The following is a 17,003-nucleotide window of genomic DNA, read 5'->3' as shown; positions in this document are numbered from 1 at the left end:
TGCGGGCGCGCGCGTACAGTATGTAGAACGGACGAGCACAGCTTCCCATGGGTGCAGTCGGTGTGGCTAAAATCTGTGTGGTCCGGTGCGGTGTGTGGCAGTGAGGGTTGCAACCATTGATATCGCGCCACGTGTTGGTGATTTCTCAAAACAGGGGGTGCAGCCGGTGGTTTTCAGAAACTGTGCACAAGAAATGGAGGGCATGGGCACGTAGCACGGAGAGAGAGGGGAACAGGTGAGGCCGGGCACACAGCACGGATAGAGGGCACGACGCAGCAGTCAAAGCGGACATTGGAAGCCACGCTGGTTTGATTTTTGGAGGCAAATGTCTTATAAATGTTCGCCTCCGTAAATGATTTACCGAGGCAGACATTTTTGACCGCCTCCATAAATCGATTTACCGAGGCGAACATTTTTTATCGCCTTCGTTAATCGATTTACCAAGGTAGACATTTTTTACCACCTCCGTTAATCAATTGACCGAGGCAGTTGCGTTAGGACAACCACCTCGGTTAATCGATATTAACTGAGGCGTGCGCTTAAGGTTGCCCGCCTCCGTTAAGGCTTAACCGAGGCGGGCGCTGGGTCGACGGCCCTGCCACCTAATAACGGAGGCGGCCAACCAGCCCGCCCGCCTCGGAGCTGCAAAGCCAAACGGTGTGCAAAAGTTTTTGTATAGTAGTGTTGTTTTGGTGGCCACTGAAGTATGCTCATAAGGCCGTAAATTGAGGTAAACTGAATCACCAACTTTGAAGGAGCGTTTTTATCAGCTTGCAACTTATAACGTTGTTGAGCTCTAAGTAATTGCTGCTAGAGAAGTTGAACCATTAACTTCCTTTCCTTGAACCAGACCTGAAGATTAGGAACTACACAAGATTCTACCACATATATACTCAAATGTCTAGGTTGTGTCCATAAAGGGCCTCAAAAGGTGTAGAGTCCAAAGATTTGTGGTAACTGGTATTGTACTAAAATTCAGCTAGAGCCAACCACTGCTTCCACTGAGTAGGGCAGGCATGGACAAAGCACCTGAGATAGGCTTAACCATTTTAGTTTGACCATCAATCTGGGGTTGATAAGATTGCTCATTTTCAGTTTGGTTTTAGTTAACTTGAACAACTCTTGCCAAAAAGAGCATGTAAAAAATCAAACTCTATCTGAAATCATAGCTTCTAGGAGACCATGAAACTTGAAAATGTTGTCCATATATGAAAGTTCCACTTGAAATGCAGTGATTGGATGCTTAAGAGCATACTTTGAAAACTCCACTAGAATGCAGTTGAAGTTTTGAGATTTTGGCAAACCTTCAATGAAGTCCAAACAAACCATTTTCCAAGCATAAATGCTACAGGAAGGGTTGTAAGAGGCATGGATATTTCACCCTTTCAGATTTAGCCTATTGGCAGATAGAACATTGAGCCACAAATTGCTTAATTATTCTTCCCTTCTGGCCAGGCCAAGTAAAAAGATTTTTTATCCTACTGTAAGTGACTGGAAAACCTGAATGGCCACCAAGTGGACTAGAGTGTAATGACTCAGGAATCTTGAATTGCATGGATCTATTACCACTAACCCTAATCCTACCCTTATATATGATGATACCATGTTGTAGTGTAAATAGACCATGAGGATTCTGCACTGCTAAAGTGGAGAGAAGCTTGGCAGTGTATGGAAGCATTCACTAAGTCTTGAAGCCACATTGACCATAAGGTAGATACTGCCAACAATTCTTGATGGGGATGACTTAGGAAAGTCCTAAAAGGGCATCTACAACTCTATTTTCTGCCCCTTGTTTGTAACAAATTTTGTACCTGAAGCCCAACAACTTGGTCAGAGCCTTATGTTGTCAAGGAGTTGTCAACCTTTGATCATCTAAATGTACCAGACTTCTTTGGTCAATCTTGAGAGAAAATTCACTTTGTTTCAGATAAGTTCTCAAGTGATCAACAACCAACAGAATAGCTAGACACACCTTTTCATAGGTGGACCAATCTTGGTTCTTAGGTCCTAAAGCTTTGCTGACATAATCTATTAGATTGTCTTCTTGTTGAAGCATTGCACTAATTCCCTTGTCAGAAACATCTGTTTCAATGACAAAGGGTTTGTGGAGGTTTGGCAGTGCTAGAACAAGAGCTGTGATCAAGGTAGTCTTCAATGCTTGGAAGGAGGCTTCTTGTGCAGTTGTCCAAAGGAACACAGTGCCCTTCTTCAAGAGGATGGTAATGGCTTGCTGATCGCTCCAAAATTTTGTACAAACTTTCTATAGTACCCAGCCAACCCTAAGAAGCTACTAACATCTTTGATAGATGAAGGAGTAGACAAATTCTTGACTTTAGCAACCTTACTTGGATCAGTTGCCACTCCTTGAGCACTAATGATATGACCCAAGTAGGCCAGCTTTCTTTGTGCAAAGGAACACTTTGATAGTTTAGCCTTGAATTGTTGTTGTTGGAGTAGGCAGAACACTTATATGATGTGAACAAGATGATCATCCCAAGTTTTACTATATATTAGAATTTCATCAATAAACACCACAACAAATTTTCTCAAAATAGGACATAATATTTTATTCATTTCATGTTGAAATGTGGTAGGTCCCCTAGTCACCATATGGCATAACCTTGTATTCATAGTGCCCATGGTGTGTTTGAAAAGCTGTCTTTGCAACATCGTCTTCAGCTAGCAATATCTGATGGAATCCATAGGATATATCTAGTGTGGTGAACCATGTTGACCCAACAAATTCATCCAAAAGTTCATCAATAACAGGTAGTGGAAACTTGTTCTTGATCGTCAAGGCATTCAAATAATCCACACAAAGACGCCAATCTCCTGTCTTTTTCTTAACTAGCAGAGCTAGGGAAGCACAAGGGCCTTACTTTCCTGAACCCATCCATTCTCAAGTAAATGTTGTACTTGCCTTTCAGTTTCATCCTTCTGGGATGAATTATATCTGTAGGGCCTTAATCTGAATGGTTGAACCCCTGAGATGAGTGGAATAGTATGAACTAAAGCCCTCTTAGGTGGTAAACCTGTAGGAGGAAGAAATATATCTGTGAACGCATCCACCAATGACTGCACCTCTGGAGGTCTAAGCACCATGTTTGGATTACTGTCGATTGTCTTCACCTCAAGTAAGCACCACAATATGTCCTGGTTAGCTAAGACTGCTAAGTCTTGCCTACTGATTATCTCACAATGCACTACCTTTGAGGTAATTCCTTGGAGGATTGCTCTACTACCTTCGAAGCCAAAGGACATCCACTTCTCTTTCCAATTAATCTCCAGTGGACTATGTCTCTCTAGCCAATCTCTTGTTGTCTCTAGGATCTAACTGCTCCGGTACCAATTTGTCACGAACCCAACACTAATTTCACTCCTTCACTTCTCTTAGTGTATCGGTGGTGTTTAGAACAGAGATTACAGGATCGGTTACACGATCGGGGCAACTAGCTCCCGCTGTCATCTGCGGACGCAGCTGGAACAACACCTCTCTATTCTCTGTATCTGTTTCCTTCCTCTCCTCTCTCAATATTAGCTCCTAGAAGCGAACTCTCCTACGCCATCGTCTAGTTGGGCCTGAAGTACTTCGGATTGGGCTTCTTTGCTCGCTTGGGCCTCATGTCTACTTCTAGGCTACTCTCCGATAGATGACCCAACTACTACTCTTCGATACTGTGCTTCCAAATCACATTTTACAAACCGACAATTATCATCCGGTTTCCTTGTACACAACAAAATGCAAGCGTGAATAATTTATAGGTGTACATGTTTTAGCAACATCCAAACAGGACCTTAGTGAAATAAGTGATACAGATGTTGTTATAAATATAGAAGGAACAAAATGTAGTCCACGTGCAAATAGAGTGAAGTATAGAAATCAAGTTCAATTCCAGTACAAGATGCTGGTACTACACAGCTGCCTAATTGTGATATATGAAACATGCAAGTTTGCTGCAGCCGACAAACTAATGACTGATCATGCGTTGCTGTGAAGAGGTCTCCTGCTGCGTTCCTCAAGCTCAACAAAGATGTTCCCGTTGTAGATGCCCCTCGCGCGTTCCTTGGTAAGAAACCCATACCTGTCGTGGGCTAGCTGGTAGATCAGCTGCCACTCGGCCTCAGCCGCAGCCCTGCATTTTTATTCTCTTGTGAGATGTGAGCACTAAATTAGCCTTGAAAACATATGAACTCTCCCCCCCACCCCCCCCCCCCCCCCCCCCCCCCCCCCCCCCCCCCCAAACAAGCCTGTTTAAATTGATGTTTATATGATAGGGAGAAGTATGACGAGTATCAGCAGTTATATTTGTGTGTGTTCAGTAAACAATACCATGATGCAGGATCAAGAACATCCCGGTTGAATGTGAGCATCTCTTCTACCTCCAAGAGCGACAAGGCGTCTTTTCTGATATGAGCATGCTTCGTAAATATTTCGTCAAATTTTTCCTGGACAAACCTGGAAGTAGGAACACAACAATGGTAAATATATTTCCACTTCTATCTATCTTTGGATAACGTATTTGTGCGGCTAAATGCTAACTGTATTGGAGTAGTATTTCCAATGACAACAATGGCTATTATTCACCTTATCTCTAAGTTGTGTTAGTGGTATGTTTGAATACAAGGTGTTTCTTCTACCTTCCTTTGGAATCATAGGCACCGGTGTCGCTTCCATGAATCGCTTTGTGGATGTACTCCACGTAGATATTTACGTAAGGTGGCAGTGCACCAGGCTGCATTATTGAGTAGAAGTAGAAAACAACCAACGGTAAGAATGAAGCACAGCGAGTTTTGATAACAAATTTGCTCACTGGATAAAAGAGAGCGAGCGTACAGGGTTGGTCAAAGGAGCGAGAGCAGTATGAATTGTTGATGCAGCCGCGGTGGAGAAGGCAATTTCACATCCGATAGCAACAAATCCTGTGTATCGTCGAAGGTACAGAGAAATAGATGGAAAAAGGGTAATTCCGCACGGTGAATCGAACAGATGAACTCCAAAAAAGGGAGATCAATGAAAAATCCCCACATGTCAGATGTTTATAGGTAAAATAAAACTAGAATAGACTAGGATCGTCTACCGAGAAAACGTAACTTCTCTTTAATTGAATCTAATATTCTCTTCTATTATTTGTGTCATTATTTTTTACTAGCAAACGTGCCCGTGCGTTGCAACGGGATCCAAAACGTGTTGAAATAAGATATCATATCATGCACGGGTCATGAGTTTGAGTCAAAAATTAAATTAACTTAGTGGTAAAAATCTTTGTTTCTTAAGGAGTCAAAGATGAAAATGGTTGTGGTCTCTTATGTATTGATTGTTTTTTACTCTTATTATATTTATTAGAACACAAAAAAAACAGGTGGAAAAAACCACGAAAAGCAATGAAAACAAATTCAGAAAAGGTGAGCTAGTGTCCAAAAACAATCACGAGAAGAAAACTCCGAACATACTTGAAGCCAAACAGAAAACAGTCATGACAAAAAATTGAAATGTACTCTAGAAAATAGCAATGGAAAAAATCAGAATATATTCAGAGCCAAGTGAAAAACGTCCAAATGAGAACGTAAAGCAAAACGTACTCCGAACAAGTAAAAACAGACAAAACCAAAAAAAAATAATGAAAAAAGAACCGAATAGGAACGAAACTAAGAAATTCCACCCTTCTTTTCTCTTTATTAGATTTCTATTGGATTAAGATTCCTATTTAGGTTACTCGGAATCGGAGAGATCTAATTGGATTAAAATTCGTAGTTGTCCATATTCTTATATTTTTCTATTTGGATTAAGATTCCTATTTAGGTTACCTGGAATCGAAGAGATCTAATTGGATTAGGATTCGTAGCTATCTAGATTAATTGAAGAAGTTTTGCACTATTATATGAAGAGATGGGCTATAGGCGGTTTGCACATTCACCAAGCTAGTTAAAGGAGGGCCGGACCAAAAAATGGGTGGAGAGAAATTTTGTCTCTTTAATATTAGATATAGATGGGATTATTTTACTATATCTTGCTCAATTTTTAATAAATACGAAAACATGTGGGTCCAACTCATACATGCCACGGTTTTATTTTTGCGTGCGCGTACCCAGTACCCACGGCAGAGATTGGATCACGGTGCAGTGCAGATCACGCGCAGCTGAGAAGTGAGATCACACCTTGGAAAGTTTCAAGAGGAATGAGAATGCCATCTTTGTTCCTGTCGAAGAATGACACATGCATCTGGAGTTCTGTCATGTTGGAGTTGGAGCTACCACCGTCAGGTAGTGCCCTCACACTCACCGCGGCACCTAGAATACACAAAGAAAGGAACCATCGATGTCTGAAACTCAATCCAAGTATATTAATTAATTAGAGAAATTGGCAGCCCAAGAACATGAGAAATTTGGACGGGAAAACGTCATCGCACCAAGAGTTTGGATACTTACAGCAAACGCTCCATATCAGCAGCGCAAATGCAATCGACAACGGCCTCAGGGAAGCATCCACCGCCCGCGGCTGTCGGCCCGCCATTGTTTCCATCTACGAGTTCAGCATCTCCAGCTGTGTGGATATATGGGTTGAGTGCAGCAATAGCATTGGCACATTGCTCAGCTGCTTAAATAGGTGCAGAGGTAGTAGATGACACTAGACCATCACTGGAAGCTTTGTGGCCTGCTGCCGGCGCTTTACTGAGAGAAAAGCAACGATACGGTACTGCCAAACCGTTCGATTCAGGAAAGGCACGCATGTGCATGTGCAGCGTAGTCGGTGGAAGTGCCCGAAGGCTTGAGCCTAGTGCCACCCCTTTCTTGGCTAGAAATGGCAGTTTTCTGTGCAGAACCGGACAGGGCTCAGAGGCGTGTGGCACGCCTGCTGGCTACAGAACAAATAGAGTGGAACCAGGTCAAGAGCCTTTCCAAAAGAAGAGGACCCTGAGCCTCTCAAAGTCTCGATCGTTGTAGTGACACTAGAGCAGTGTGAATGCACATGACCGGTGGTGTGACTCATGGCTGTTGCCTGTTGGTACTCGAGCATAAGCCGACTTAGCTAGATGCTTATATATCATTCTTCAGTGAACACAAGCCGACTTGGATACGCTTATATCATTCTTCAGTGAACACCCAAGATATTGGTCCATATACTTTTACAATGTACCCAAGACATATATTATGAACTATGGACTCGAAGGCCTAACATAAAAATCACAACAAATATATACTGTACAATATAATATTCGATTCAAATAGCAATCTCTTAATTGCCTAATACACTTTTGTGTTCTGTTCTTATGTTTTTACAAAACATAAAAGTGTATTAGGCAAGAGGCATATATGATTCACATATCACATCTCACATCTTGCAGACGTCTTCTGTTCCTCCAACTCGTAAAACACACTTCCATCATATATGCCTCTTGCAGAGTCCTTGTGAAGGAATCCTTGCTTATCACTTGCAAGCTTGTATGTCAGTCCCCATTCCGCTTCAGGTGCAGACCTATATAGATAATAATATAGGCTATATTATTTACATATAGGGAAAGAAAACTTAGATGAATCAAGAAAATGCTAAATTTTAACTTTTGTGTAGTGTCTTATTCAAAGGGAACTCATTGCAATTCATTAATAGCAATAATCAATGCATATTACAAAAAATTACCATGATTGGGGGTCTAACGGATCTCGATTTGCTAGAATCATCTCCTCAATCTCCTCAGACGTTAACGCATCTGGCCTGACCTTTGCATGCTTTGTGAATATTTCTTCAAACTTTGCAGGAACAAACCTACAATAATAGCATGGCATGTTTAATTAGTACGCAGGCAAATTTTTTTAAAAATAATAAAACATAAAATGGTGTTATTTGTGGTCATGTGGCATGTTTGTACAACATATAATAATGTAAATGTCATTTGTACATATAATGTTGGTCTAAAGTAATGATGCACTCTGTCATTTGTGTATATAATGTTGAACTGATGTAATAATGCATTCAGTCATTCAGTCACTTGTACAGTTACCTTCCTTCAGCGTCGTATGCACCTGTATCACTTCCATGCATTGCTTTATGGATATACTCTACGTATATGGATAAATGAGGCAGTGGTGCAGCATTCTGCATTGAATTTTTTTAAAGAAAAAGCAGAGAGAATTAAGTTTCTTACTATTATGTGCGAATCAACAAATCAATCTCATTTGTGTACGTATATTGCCATATGGGTGTGTGTGTGTGTGTGTGCACTCATCGTGTATGGATTTGTTTTTCTGGATAATAGTATTTTAATGGACAGCTATAGAAATCATATGAATACAAGCAAAATTGTAAACAAATATCGGCATACAAAATGGCGACAGATCTAGAGGGCTTATCAACATTCAAAATATGAAAATGTTGCCCCAACTCGGTCATCCGTCACTGGCTCGAATGGAGGAGATGGGTTAAAAGGACAATTTGGAAATTTGTGGGAAAAAAACAAAAGTTTTGGTTAGATAATGGCAAGAATTTGATAGGAACAGCATGAAAGGGATATAGATTGAAATCAGTTGCACTAGAAGGATGTAAACTTTTTCTCAACCACATAAGAAGATTTGTAATTTTAATAATGGCATATAAAGGGAATTGACTCATCAGCTAGATTCCTACGTTTATTCAAAATTCTCATTTTATATGTTATTTAAAATAAAGATTTTAGGCCATAAGTTGCACTCTTATTACTACGATGGCATAAACGGTTAGTTGAGCAAGGATGGAGCTCCGTTGTTCCATAGGGTTATGCTGACCCCCAATAACTTTTATTATTTATACACCACAATCTTCTACATAAAAATTCTAGACCTCTCTTTCTAATAGAGAAAATAGCATTGCGTCTTAAAGAGTGACCCAAGTAAACCCGGTGATATAAATTCTAAAGAGTGTGACCCAAGTGAACCCATTGATATAAATTCTAGCAAGAGGACATGTTGGGTACTACACACTCTAGTATCATGTCAGGAAAGAAAAAACATTCTTAAATTCTAAAAAAATAGAAAACAGCTTGTGATTTCATCATTGATAATAATAACCATTTGATCTAATCTGTTTCCAAAAAGATTACCCACTGCCGCTGCCATTATGAACACGGTCAAAAGTGATTGCAAAATCTTGATCTAAATAATCAACTGTTGTCATTATGGAAAATGACATAGACAAACCCTCTAAATAAAAATCAGCTACACGTAACATGATGGAAAAAAATTATGCATAAACTCTTAGTACTTATTAATCAATCCATTTGGTGAAGCGACAGGTTCCTATTTATCTGCCACAAGCATATGATTTCACACTTCTCCGCAAATGGATATTATTTCTGCTATTATTATGCATTAGAGTAGTACTCCTTTGTTCTAAACTGTAAGTCGTTCAGATTTTTCTACATACATAGCTTCTATTATGTATCTAGATATAATGTATATTTAGATGCATTGCAAAAACAACTTAACTACAAAAACGAAAATAACTTATAATTTAAAATGAAGGAAGTATTTATTAAATAAAACAGTGTGTGTGTGTGAGAGAGAGAGAGAGCAGTGGACTGTACAGGGCTTGTTTTTTGACCAACACCAGCACTGATGCATGCGGCTTTTTTTCTCGCAAATACGGCATCACATCCAAGTGCAACATATCCTACAACAAGTGTGAGCTCAAAGTAAGATATGAAATTTTATGCGGTAATTAAACTGCTAAAATCTAAAATGTATATATGAAATTATGAATGAATTTTATTATTTTGTGTTATTAAACTCGCTGATAGAAAATTATCCATGACTAGGACCTGAGACGTGGGGACGTGGACCAGCAGAATTTATTTCATCCATTTTAAATTAAAATATAGTTTATAAAATATTTCTAGCTAACACAACGTAAAATATCAAATAAGTTCAAATGAGTGACTTGTGCGAGAAACGAGACTCATGTTTAAAATTCTCATGGTGGAAAGTGTAGAGGGTAACGTATACATGGACGTTTAGGAATATGTGAAAAAGTCAGGGGAGAATAACGGGAAACGAACTATTATATATACGTTAGATATGATATATGCCGATCGGCCAAGTGAGAAGTATGATTCTTTTGTCCTTTAATTATGATGACAGGAAAGATCCGATAGAGAAAGCAACTCATCATAAGACAAAAGCAGAGCCTGGCGATGCCCGGCGGTGGGGCGCATGACGAGGGTGACCCGGGCGACGAGGGGTTGTGGAGCGCAGCGGCGACGTCGGCTGATTCTGCCGGAGCGGGGGCAGGGGATGCACCGAGGAGCGCGGCGCAGGATCCGCCCACGACTGCTGAGCTGGCGACGGCGTTGACGGCAGAGATAAGGCTCAGACGACCCGTCCGAGCACACCGCTGCAACAAAGGAGGGCACCTCTGCAACAAAGGAGGGCACCTCTGCAGGCGGCCGCTGTGGAGGTTGAAGAGATTACACGGGAGCCCGCTCCACCCCCAGCTCCTCCACACAGTTATCCAGCGCGGTGAGGAGTTTGAAATGCTGGAGGAGGGGGAGGTGAGTGCAGAAACTAAGAGGCTGAGGACCGACCTGGCGGCGATGATGGGTTGTATTGAGGTAAGGCTAGATACATCCTTTGATGTGTCTTTTGGAGATCGCAGTCTTTTGATCCTTTGCTCTTTGCAGAATGTCATGAAGGTGTCGGAGCAGCGCCGGCGGTAGCTGGAGGAGATGGCCCTAGTGCTGGAAGAAAACAAAAGTCTGCAAGCGACGGTAAACATCCTCTAGGCGCGCCTGCTCTAGGAGCGCCACAGCAGGGAGGATCTGGAGGTGAAAGTGCTGGCACTGGAAAAGGACAAGCAGCTGCTGGAAGCGGAAAACTATTCACTGAGCGAACAACTCGGCTGTAGTGGTGACCAGCAGAAAGGTATGACTCTGGGTCTTGCTTTGTTAGTGTTTAGCATTTCGAGATATCTGACTGTGACATACAGCACTAGAGATGGAGCTCGGCCCTTCCCGGGAGGCCGTCGGCCAGCTCATTGAGGCGAAGGAGAAGGTCGAGAAGGCCACTGAAGATCTTCAACGTGAGTACCTCTCATGTGGTTATGACTTGTGCAGCGTTTAGGCGCATGCTTAGCATATGGCTGCGTTGTTTGTAGAGTACCGGCACCAGGCGCAAGCGTAGTTCAAGGTCTTTGGAGACCAAGTGAAGGCGCGAGACGAGAAGCTTCAAGCGATTATGGTCGGAATCCAACCCATGCTTGATTGCATTGGCCTTGAGCCACCCGCGGGGTCATCTCGGCTGCCCAGCGATATGCCGTGTCAGTCGGTCATCGATCGTTGCCGAGTAGCCTAGTCGGACTTCAAGGAGTTCACGCGTAGTGCTGCACATGGAGCTATCGTCCACACCCTCGCACAGCTACAGTTGCACTACCCTTCAATGGACCTCCAAAGGGTGGTGACCGGGTATGCGTGAGGCACGGATCCAAACAAGATCGCCAGGATGGAAGACGAGGCGGAGGAAACGGCTAAGAGGTTTGCCGAAGATGTCGAACTGTTCGGTGAAAGGGGGAGCCGTGCTCTGTAGATTAGACAAAACTCATGTTGAATTGTTGTATAATAGTGCTTAGCAACTTTTGTTGAACACTTGTTGTTACGGTATGTTTGTGTTCATAGTTGATATAAACCATCTGACCAGTAGTGTATAGCTGAGTCCCCAGCCCTAGCTAGCCTGTTTACCATAACACAGGGCACAGGGGCCGTGTGTGTGTGGGAAGAACAGGGCATCGCTAAGGAACCACTGCCGACCACCCATGACGCAGAGGGCGGACGCTCCTGCACATGCAGAGAGAAGTCAGAGACAATGTCGTCTCTAGAGGCTTCCGAGCGTCAACATGTATGTTCGGGCATTTGCCTTAGGCGTAGTTGGCGTGTCATCTTTAAGATGTTGTATGCAGAAACAGAATTGCTTAGCGGAAAAAAGCACAAAGATAACAATATGGAGAAATATTAGAACAAAAACTTTATTGAATACTCGAGTATGAAAGGTACATATCTTTGAAAGGAGACCCTTCAAGGGTAGAAACGCCTAAAAAGATCAATGTGCCAAGAATTTGGGACATCTCTTTCATCCATATCGCATAGCCTGTAGGAACCTGGTCGGGTGACCGCTTTGACGATGAAGGGGCCCTCCCAGGGTGAAGATAGCTTATGCATTCCGTCGGTCTTCTGCTTCTTGCGGAGCACTAGGTCTCCGACCACGAAGAATCGATTGTTGATGTTGCGGTTGTAGTACCTTCGCATGCTATCAAGGTACTTTGCCATCCGAACACACGAAACCAGGCGCTCCTCCTCTAAGCTATCCAACTCAACGAGCTAGGCTTGGTTAGAGTTTTCTTTGTTGTAGTTCTCCACTCTGGGTGCTCGAAAAACGATGTCGGCTGGCAAAACGGCCTCAGAGCCAAAAAACATGAAGTATGGAGAGATGCCAATGTTGTGACTGGGTTGGGTCCTTAGTCCCTAGACCACAGCTGGCAATTCCTTGAGCCACTTGCCGAGGTGTTTTTGCTCATTCGTGTAGAGCCTCTTCTTCAACGCGTCGAGAATCATGCCGTTGGCGCGCTCAACTTGGCCATTAGCCCTAGGGTGCGCTACCGAGACATACTTAACTAAGATGCACCTTTCGTTGTAGAAGTCCTAGAAATTGGCACTAGTGAACGTGGAGCCCAGGTCGGTGATGATGCTGTTCGGCAAGCCGAACCGGTGAATTATGTCGTCAAGCGGCTTGGCTACCTTCTTCGCTGTAGCTTGGACCAGGGGTTTGTATTCGATCCACTTGGAGAATTTGTCGATGCAGACGTAGACCCAGTGGAAACCTCCCGGCGTGGGTTTGAAGGGCCCAATCTTATCCAGCCCCCAGCATGCGAAGGGCCAAGATGTAGGAATCGTTTGCAAGGCCTGGGCTGAGACGTGGATTTGCTTAGCAATAAACTGACAATTCTCACACCGGCGAACTAATGCCTTAGCATCAGCAACAGTTGAAGGCCAATAGAAACTAGCTTGGAAGGGTTTGCCGACTAGTGTTCTAGAGGCTGCGTGATTGCCACAAGTGCTAGCGTGGATCTCCTTGAGTATCTTCTCACCCTCTTCCACGGAGACGCACTTCTGGAGTAGCTCTCCCTTAGCGTTCTTGCGACATAACTTTCCTTCAACAAGGATGTAATGCTTGCTGCGGTGGGTAAGGCGCTCTCTCTCTCTATGTTGTCAGCCGGGACGTCTGCAGTGGTGAGGTATTTGATGAAAGGTTCCCTCCAATCACTGCTTGGGCCAGGGACCATTGTGACTAATGGCTCGGCAGATGGCTTTTCTTCAACACCTTCTTGCCCCTGCTTGATGGATGGCATCATAAGGTCCTGGACGAACACTCCGACAGGAACTTCAGCCCGGGTCGACCCTAACTTTGACAGCTCATGGCTGCTTGGTTGTCAGCTCAGACCACATGGTGGTACTCGATGCCGTAGAACTTGTCTTCTAACTTTCTTATCGCGGTGCAATAAGCGTCTATCTTCTCGTTGGTGCAATTCCAATCCTTGTTGAGCTGATTGATCATGAGTTTGGAGTCGCCATACACCTGGAGGTGTTTAACGCCGAGCTCAACAGCTATACGGAGACCATGAAGTGCCACCGCGTATTCAGCAGTATTATTGGATGCTCGGAAGTGTAGGAGAAGAACATAGCGAAGCTTATCTCCTAATGGCGAGATGAAATATACGCCTACCCCAGCACTGTCGAGGTTGAAAGATCTATCGAAGTACATGGTCTAGTGCTCGGGATGGTCGACCGGGATAGGAGTCTGCATATCCGTCCACTCGGCGATGAAGTCGGCGAGCGCCTGTGACTTGATCGTGTGGCGAGGCCTGAAATTGATGGTATAGGTGCTGAGCTCGACCGCCCATTTAATGATGCGGCCGCTGGCTTTCTTGTTGCAGAGGATGTCGCTGAGTGGGTACTCAATGACTACTGCTATGTGGTAGGCATCAAAGTATTGGCGGAGCTTCTGGGATGTGATCAGGACCTCGCTGATGAAGTAGACTGGGTGTTGGACTTCGTATGCGTGTTTGGCCTCTTCTCATTCAATAACGATGGCGGTGCTGACTACTCGGTTGGTCGCTGCGATGTAGATTAGCAGGGTTTCATCCTTTTGGGGGTGGTCATGATTGGAGGTGTAGTGAGGAACTGCTTGAGCTCGTTGAATGCCTTGTTAGCATCCGCTGACCAAACAAATTTCTCTTGAGCCTTGAGCAGCTTGAAGAAGGGGAGTCCCTTTTCACCTAGACGGGATATGAAACGGCTTAAAGCTGCCATGCATCCCGTTAGCTTCTGGACGTCCTTGACGCAGGTCGGTGGCTTCATGTTGGTCACCGCTGCTATCTTCTCTGGGTTGGCTTCAATGCCATGTCGATTGACGATGTTGCCTAGTAGGATACCGGATGGAATGCCGAAAATGCACTTAGTGGGATTTAGCTTCCATCAGTATACTTTCAGGGCTTTAAAAACTTCGGTGAGGTTGGCGATGAGGGTGTTAGCTGTCTTAGACTTAACCACCACATCATCGACGTAAGCCTTGACACTCTTCTCGATCTGGTCTTTGAGGCAGCGCTGGATGGCTCTTTGATAAGTCGCACCCGCATTCTTGAGCCCGAAGGACATGGTCATGTAGCAGTAGGTGCCGAAGGGCGTAATGAACGACGTCTTGATCTGGTCTTCTTCCTTCAGCTCGATCTGGTGATAACCAGAGTCACAATCTAAAAAGCACAGGAGCTCGCAACCGGCTGTGGAATCTAAGACATCATCAATGTGAGGTAGGCCAAAGGGGTCTTTAGGGTAGTGTTTGTTGAGATCGGTGTAATCAATGCACATTCTCCATTCTTTATTCTTTTTTCTTATAAGGACCGGGTGGGCTAACCACTTCGGGTGAAACACCTCTTTAATAAAACCGGCAGCTAAGAGCCGGGTTATTTCTACCCTAATGGCCTCCTTTTTGTCCTACGTGAATCGTCGACGCTTCTGCTTGATTGGCTTGGCAGTCACCGCGATGTTTAAGGAGTGCTTGATCAGCTCCTGAGGCACGCCGGGCTTGTCCATAGGTTTCCACGCGAACACGTCGACATGCTCCCTTAGTAAGCTGATGAGCGCGTCTTCCTATTTAGGTTCGAGGCTGGCCCCAATCCGAGCAGTCTTAGACTGGTTGCCGGGGATGAGGGCCACTTCCTTCACCTCCTTATACTTGGTTGATGCTTGGGCGGCCTCCATGGTTGGGATCTCTAGGTCCTTCAGAGAGATCTACTGTGAAGTCACGATGCAGTCCTACATGCGGATGGAGATGTCGGTAGCCTCGGCGAGCATAAAGCTTTCCTTCTCATAGGAGTAGGCGACGTCGAGGTTGGCATGTAGCGAGAGGACCCCCTGCTTCGTTAGCATCTTCAGTCCTAGGTACATGTAGTGCGGCACGGCCATGAACATGGCGAGAGCTGGTCGGCCAAGGATGGCATGGTACGCCGTGTTGAAGTCAGCAACCAGGAAGTTGACATAGTCGATGTGGATGTGCTTGGCGGTGCCGAACTGTACCGGCAGTGTGATCTGTCCTAGAGGCAGGGACGCTTTTCTGGGAACAATCCCCAGAATGGAGAGTCCATGGGGGTGAGATCTTCCTTCTTGAGCCCTAGATCCTCTAGGGACCCGGTGAACAAAATGTTGAGGGCGCTCCCACCGTCGATGAGGACCTTCTGGAAGCACACGTCCTTGATGATGGGATCTAGGATGAGTGAGAAACGCCCTGGATATAGGATGTCTGACCATTGATCGGCCCTAGAGAAGGTGATCGGGTGCTCCGACCAGTCGAGATACTTGGGATCAGCGATGGGGCCGTCATATGTGGTGATGGACATGATGCGTTGGGCTATAAGCTTATGCTCCCGCTTGTCTTCAGAGACAGCTCTCTCACCAAAGATGGTGGCGACAGTCTTGGTGGGGTCCTGGTAGGTTGGGCCCTTGTTCTTGCCTCTTTCTCCACCTTGACCGTCTTCGGTCTCATCATCATCACACCATGGCTTTTTTGAAGTTATGCCACCGAGCGCTGTCTTTAGGCCTCTGCACTCTCGCATGGTGTGCTTGGCATCCTTGTGGATAGGGCATGGGCCGTCCAGCAGCTTGCTGAAATTAGCGTCGTAGGTGCGCTTGGTACGGGCGTCGATGGTGTTGATGGAGTTATCAGGCCAGCGATGGCAGCCTTGTCTGCCTCTCGAGCTATCTGGGCGATCATCACGCCAGGGCTCACGGTCATCTTGACGGTGGTCACGATCGTCGTAGCGCCTGTCTTCACGACGGTCATCGTCGCGGCGTTGGTGGTGAGTGGAGCGGGTAGACCGTTCGGCTTCTTCGGCGTCGGCATATCCATTTGCTGTTTGTATCAGTTCACCAATGGTTGTGGGCCTCTTGCGGTACAACATGCCATAGAGTTGCTCGTGCTGGAGCTCTTTGGTGAAAGCGGCGATGGCCTCGGCGTCAGTGATGTTGGGAACAGAATTTCTTGTCTCAGAGAAGCGCCTGATGAAGTCCTGCAGGGACTCCCTAGAGGATTGATGAAGCTTCTCTAGGTCATACTTGGTGCCGGGCTGCTCGCACATAGCCATGTAATTGTCGGTGAAGACTTTCTTGAGGTCATCCCAAGATCGAATGGAATTGTCCCACAAGCTGAGGAGCCAGTTGTTCGCAGACTGGTTGAGCATAACGGGAAGATAGTTTGTCATGATGTCTTTGTCTCCGCCTATGGCTCTCACGACGATCTCGTATAGAGTTAGCCACTGAGTAGGGTTGGCCTTTCCGTCATAGGTGTTAACACCAAGAACCTTGAAATCCACAGGCCACTAGACGGCTTGGAGCCTTTCTGTGAAGGGGCGAAGTCCTGATTCATTGGCAGGAAGTGGCGCTTGACGGGCAGCAAATCCCTCGTGTTCGGCGTTGAATTACCGGCGACGCTCCATC

General features: G+C 44.9%; 3 protein-coding genes across 5 annotated transcripts; all 3 read right to left on the bottom strand.

The window, feature by feature from the left end:
• Positions 1-3,799: 3,799 nt before the first annotated feature.
• On the bottom strand, positions 3,800-6,736 carry LOC136521404 (probable peroxygenase 5). Of its 3 annotated transcripts, XM_066515140.1 has the most exons (7): positions 6,427-6,736; positions 6,157-6,288; positions 4,835-4,920; positions 4,639-4,733; positions 4,410-4,456; positions 4,331-4,367; positions 3,800-4,133 (listed from the first exon to the last, which is right to left on the bottom strand). In XM_066515140.1, exons 1-7 carry the CDS (start codon positions 6,518-6,520, stop codon positions 3,980-3,982), a joined length of 645 nt encoding a protein of 214 aa, XP_066371237.1. In that variant the 5' UTR covers positions 6,521-6,736; the 3' UTR covers positions 3,800-3,979. The 3 variants fall into 3 exon arrangements, with proteins under 3 accessions (XP_066371237.1, XP_066371236.1, XP_066371238.1); XM_066515139.1 differs by having other exon boundaries at positions 4,331-4,456; positions 6,427-6,732; XM_066515141.1 differs by lacking the exons at positions 4,331-4,367; positions 4,410-4,456 and having other exon boundaries at positions 6,427-6,735.
• A 6,713-nt stretch (positions 6,737-13,449) lies between these two features.
• LOC136523815 (uncharacterized) lies at positions 13,450-13,776 on the bottom strand. Its single transcript, XM_066517368.1, has one exon. The coding sequence runs from the start codon at positions 13,774-13,776 to the stop codon at positions 13,450-13,452; it is 327 nt and encodes a 108-aa protein (XP_066373465.1).
• A 1,550-nt stretch (positions 13,777-15,326) lies between these two features.
• LOC136523813 (uncharacterized) lies at positions 15,327-16,747 on the bottom strand. The gene is made up of 2 exons (XM_066517367.1): positions 15,708-16,747; positions 15,327-15,624 (listed from the first exon to the last, which is right to left on the bottom strand). The coding sequence occupies exons 1-2, from the start codon at positions 16,745-16,747 to the stop codon at positions 15,327-15,329; spliced, it is 1,338 nt and encodes a 445-aa protein (XP_066373464.1).
• Positions 16,748-17,003: the final 256 nt, after the last annotated feature.

Source organism: Miscanthus floridulus, chromosome 18, assembly GCF_019320115.1.
Source record: "Miscanthus floridulus cultivar M001 chromosome 18, ASM1932011v1, whole genome shotgun sequence".
NCBI classification, from domain to species: Eukaryota; Viridiplantae; Streptophyta; class Magnoliopsida; order Poales; family Poaceae; genus Miscanthus; species Miscanthus floridulus.
Note: the sequence above shows the minus strand (reverse complement) of the source record. Positions and strands in the feature narration are given on the sequence as shown.